The following is a 5,000-nucleotide window of genomic DNA, read 5'->3' on the forward strand; positions in this document are numbered from 1 at the left end:
GAGTGCTCCTTTGCACGAGACGAACCCTACGATCTTCCGATTACTTGTTCAGATGCTCTACCACTGAGCAATAGGGGATGATCGGAAAAATCCAAGTTCTCCTTTGCACGAGACGAACCCTACGATCTTCCGATTACTTGTTCGGATGCTCTACCACTGAGCCATAGGGGATGATCGGAAAAATCCGAGTGCTCCTTTGCACGAGACGAACCCTACGATCTTCCTAGTACTTGTTCGGATGCTCTACCACTGAGCCATAGGGGATGATCGGAAAAATCCGAGTGCTCCTTTGCAGGAGACGAACCCTACGATCTTCCGATTACTTGTTCGGATGCTCTACCACTGAGCTATAGGAGACTCTTGGGAACTAAGCCGTTTAACAAGCTTCGTTACAAAAGTACATTCAAATAGAATTAAACTTTTAAAAAGCTTAAACCTGACTAACTTCTGACTCTGGGGGAAAACATGTCCCCTGTGAGGTCATATCAAAAACACAAATACACCTTATTCCAAAATGACCGCCATTTTAGTATTCTTTTGTTTCCTTGGAAATTGGCCCTTTTGTCCTCGCTTACAAACATAAAATTCAAAATAATATAAACCACTTTCATAAATGGCGACCACCTTTACATTCTTTTGTATTTATGTCAATTAGACTTTGAAACACAATTCTTTTGAAATTTGCTAGTCGTAGCGAGGCTGGATTAGCATTAAAACAGAAGAATATTTTATTTTGCCGCCATTATGAAAGAGGTCTATTTTAATTTACCTTGAACGATGCCAAAAGGGCCAATGTGCAATCAAACAAAAGAACACTAACATAGCGGCCATTTTGGAATAAATGATGAAATGATATATGAAATGGATCATATATGAACTGCGGATATGAAATCAAGTGAAGCTATGATCCTCGCAGTTATGAACACAATTTTTGGAATTTGCCCACAAATGACCAGCTCCCAACGTCAGTGGCTTCATAGCTCAGTTGGTTAGAGCGTCGCACCGGTATAGCGAGGTCACGGGTTCAAACCCTGTTGAAGTTCTGAATTTTCAGGCTTCTCTACGCAATTGCAGAAATTGCGTTCATAACTGCGAGGATCATAGCTTCACTTGATTTTGGAATAAGACGTATAAGGAGTTCTGATATATATATTTCACTCTTTACCTTTAGCGTGGCCAACAAATTTCTTCAACTGCTGGCATCTCAGACAGGAGGAAGGTAAGATAACTCGTGTGTTGAGCCTTGCAGTATCGGAATTTTACTTGGCTGATTTGTTTCCTGTTTTCACAGGTTTCATCGTTGCCAAGGTGATCCCGATGGTCACATATTCACTCACCGACTTCTAACCGAAGGATTTCGTGAAGACGAGGTAAATCAACTCTTTTGCGAGTGGCAAGTTTTTCTAAGACTGAATTGGCTAATTTTAAAAGTCTGTCTTCCTCGTAACAGACATTTCTTTCACTCTGTCGTCCTACTTTGCTAAGCTTGGCCATGGGATTAAATTCTCACGCTACATTCTCACGGAGCAATCTTGTGTAAGCGGAGCCATTTAATGACTTTCTCATGCGACTTCAACGCACTTAGGGCCGGCTGCATGTATCTGCTTTGTATTCACTGGCTCGTTTAACTGTCTGGATCGCTTAATCCTCTTGTCGCAGATCCCTATACAGTCCTTCTTCGTTCTTCACGCCTTCGTCTTTTTTTTTTTTTTTTTTTGATTGCCTTAAGTTATTCCTTTCGTTTTTGGTTTTACGATACCTCCGCCCAGTTACCGAGTTTTGCACTCGGATTCTCTTTGACGTCGATGCTCAAGTGAGTTCGGAGATGATCCATTCGTTACCGGCTGCGATTCATGATTGTATTTAATACCATTCTACTTTTTCCCTTAGCCGCTAAGTATCCCTGCGTTTGAAGGAGATGACCTTCGTAGACTAGCGAGTGAAATTGCGCTTTGCAGAAAGTTTCTTCTGCAGTCAAGGTCTTACAGGTAAACTACTTTAATTCATTGTTTTCTGAATACAGTGTCACCACACTGTGATTACCAATTTAAGTTGATTCGTGGTTGCACTAATGGGGCATTTGCAACAAACTGGTAACGTGACTGATAATTGGTGAACTTAAAGGCCGGACTTTATAAATTCCAGAAATGGAAAGATTGTGTTTGACTTAGCCAGAATACAAATTTTCAGAGAAATACCACTTAAGGTAAAGATTTTATGACCATTTAAACACTCGGAAATTCCATACTTTTGTCTACGAACGAAAAGGTTTTGCCCTCCAGTGTAATTTTTCGAAATTGCGCACCACAAACAGAGCTCAGATTCCAATTTTTACCATGGGTCAAATAAGCGAGGATAAATGTGCAAGGGTGGAAATTCATATTTCGAAGGAAGAGTTTTAAAGCGGTTTGAAAACTTAGAAAAATGCAAAGATTGGTATGAAAATCATTGAAGCGTGACTGTGTGGCAAAGCGTCCTTTCCCATACAAATCCTGTCATTGAATTTCCACATTATACCTTCCCAGAAAACTGTAGAAAGGTATACGAAACACTTTATCCTGCTTCATCATGATAACAGTATCAGCATATGTAAAGCGAGTTATTCCTCGGACTTTTTGTCAGTTGGAGTATCCTGCTACGACGAGCTAGGGACTGTCATTTTAGGTTAATGTGCCGATCAAATGGAAACTTCAACTCCCCCACCCCCCCTTCCGGGCAAACCCCGGGGATTTGACGGGTAAGGCCTTCCTGGAAGTGTCAGGTTTCAACTGATCTTTTTTCCGGCGCCGAAGCGAGATGGAAGAGTTTAAAGGAAGAGATAATATGAGCGATTGGCTTACAAAAAAAGGTCTTCAAAAGTTGTCTTCAAAGGAAGGTCTTTCAAAGTAGTTTTGGCTGCGTAATTGGTCTTTGTCGTACTATAGAGTGAATACAATGTGGTAGGTTTTCACACCCCTGTCATCATTGTTAAAGCCGTACGTTTCTATTAGAGGTAATCAACCGACACTGAACAATTTAAAATACATGCAGTCGTTAACGCTCTAGGCTCAGTTGTTGATACATGTAAGTACACAGTACCCTCGTTAAACAACCTTTGCCGTGTTTCGGAGTTAGAGTAGCTTACACTTGCTTATTCACATTGCCGGACTTAATTAATTAAATATCAAGTCACTTTTAATAGTTTCAATATTAAAGTTGTGTTTTTGTAGTGGCTCAAGTCTGGTAAAAAGGGTCGCGAAACATGTGTTGGCATACACAAGCTTTATTAAAGACGACAGAAGCCGACAATGTTCTTTAGTAGGTTTTCACAGACAAATCCGACGATAGAGTAGGTCATTTGAACACCATTTTGGCCCCGAGGGGGCGGGAATTTGAACGATCCAATCTTCAAAAGCTCAAGTGCCCGGGGTTTTGTCTGGGGGAGAGGGGGGATGTTGAAGTTTCGAGTTGATCGGCGCATAATATGGACTACGACCGACCCGGTGCATCCTTATTTGTGATTTAACGGAGTTGCTTTTGAAATTTAAGTGACTTGAACTGCAACAAGCTATAACCAAGGGGTGAACACGACTTAAACTTCAAACATGACGACTCCGTTAAATTGCGATTACGTTGTCTTTTTTACAGGGCTTTGTTTCCGGAAAACCCGAGACAATCAAAGTCGGACAAGTTAAACGGTATGTGTGACAAGTGCCTCCATGCAAAAGTACAACAGCCTTGTCATGAGCTCTTGCGCACGATCGTGAGGAATCATTTGGGACGGTTACGGGAGGGGCTGATATCAGGGTGCATATAAGCAAAGGTGTGAAGAGGAGTCGTATCTTAAAGGCCTTGTAACTAAAATAGAATCTCATTTGATGTGGTGAACCATCTAAGCTCGTAACACATCTCAATAACATTATTTGATTTGAACGCCTATATTATTTTCTAGTATGGACTGGTGCCAATGGATAAAGGATTTTATTAAAATTTCGACCTCGGATATTGCGTCTCTAGCCTTGTGGTGGGTTCACTCAATCTCGGTTATCAGGCCCTTTTTCCGTATGACCTAATATGGAAACAAAAAAGTTGAATAAAATATGACTTTAATTTCCACGCGCGCTCATGGAATAATGGCTACATGTTATAGACTGTTAAAACTACAGGGAAAAGTGATTGTCATGGATACAAGTGTTTTCTTGTGTGCGCCATGCTTCAGACGTTCCTTAATATCCAAAACAGAAAATTGTCCTTGACGGTCTTACTTATGCAAGGAAAGGTTACGTTTATACAAACGTTGGCCGTGTAGCACTTATATTTTAAACAGAGTTAACTAAATAGAGTGTAACGTGAAGTGCTAGATTTCTATCCCATATGAACCATGTGAGCGTTAGCCTTACTGATGGACTGAGCTACAAGGTCAGACGGGAGCAGGCCGTGGGAACTGAAGATGTTAAAGTTCCCATTTCCATCAGTTAAAGTTAAAGTTCCCATTTCCATCAGTAGGGCTAACGCTGACATGGTTCATATGGAATTGAAATCTAGCACTTCACATTACACTCTATTCAGTTAACTCAGTCTTACTTATGAATTTGTGGTGTTTATGATCGTTTGTTTTTCTTTGTAGGACAGTCAATGTCTCAAAGAATTATAGAACCCAAGTGGAGATAGCCACAAGATGGTCTTTCTGCTACAGTCTTGGCGGATGAAAAACCCGCCGTTAGTCTGTATGTAGGATATCGGTGAATTAGTGTGGAAGGGGAGAGAAACTGCCAACAGTTCGAATTTCTTAGCGATTTGACCTGATGATCATCATGTGTCAAATTCGGCATATTGAAGCGAGCACGGTACGAAACCCTTGTTCCACACGGTCGGAATGAACTCGCACCATTACAAACGAATCAGGACAGGCCTTCAGCGACTATAGAAAACTAGAGATGAACTGAGACCTATATGAAAGTTATACGAATATCATGTTTATTTGACGTGTGAAGTGTGTTTGCTTGTGACCTTTCTTGGAG

The 5,000-nt window shown here is 41.0% G+C and overlaps 1 protein-coding gene across 2 annotated transcripts in view; it reads left to right on the top strand.

The window, feature by feature from the left end:
- Nucleotides 1–5,000, top strand: part of LOC137969936 (von Willebrand factor A domain-containing protein 3A-like) — a 49,731-nt gene that overhangs the window by 44,491 nt on the left and 240 nt on the right. For both annotated transcript variants that reach the window (XM_068816345.1, XM_068816346.1), the window contains 5 exons: nucleotides 1,172–1,219; nucleotides 1,292–1,370; nucleotides 1,891–1,988; nucleotides 3,628–3,677; nucleotides 4,607–5,000. The exon at nucleotides 4,607–5,000 is cut by the window's right edge and continues 240 nt beyond it. In XM_068816345.1, the coding sequence (XP_068672446.1) occupies nucleotides 1,172–1,219; nucleotides 1,292–1,370; nucleotides 1,891–1,988; nucleotides 3,628–3,677; nucleotides 4,607–4,650 (319 nt within the window). In that variant the 3' untranslated portion in view covers nucleotides 4,651–5,000. The remainder of the gene's footprint in view (nucleotides 1–1,171; nucleotides 1,220–1,291; nucleotides 1,371–1,890; nucleotides 1,989–3,627; nucleotides 3,678–4,606) is intronic.

This window comes from Montipora foliosa, chromosome 9 (genome assembly GCF_036669935.1).
Source record: "Montipora foliosa isolate CH-2021 chromosome 9, ASM3666993v2, whole genome shotgun sequence".
Taxonomy (NCBI): Eukaryota; Metazoa; Cnidaria; class Anthozoa; order Scleractinia; family Acroporidae; genus Montipora; species Montipora foliosa.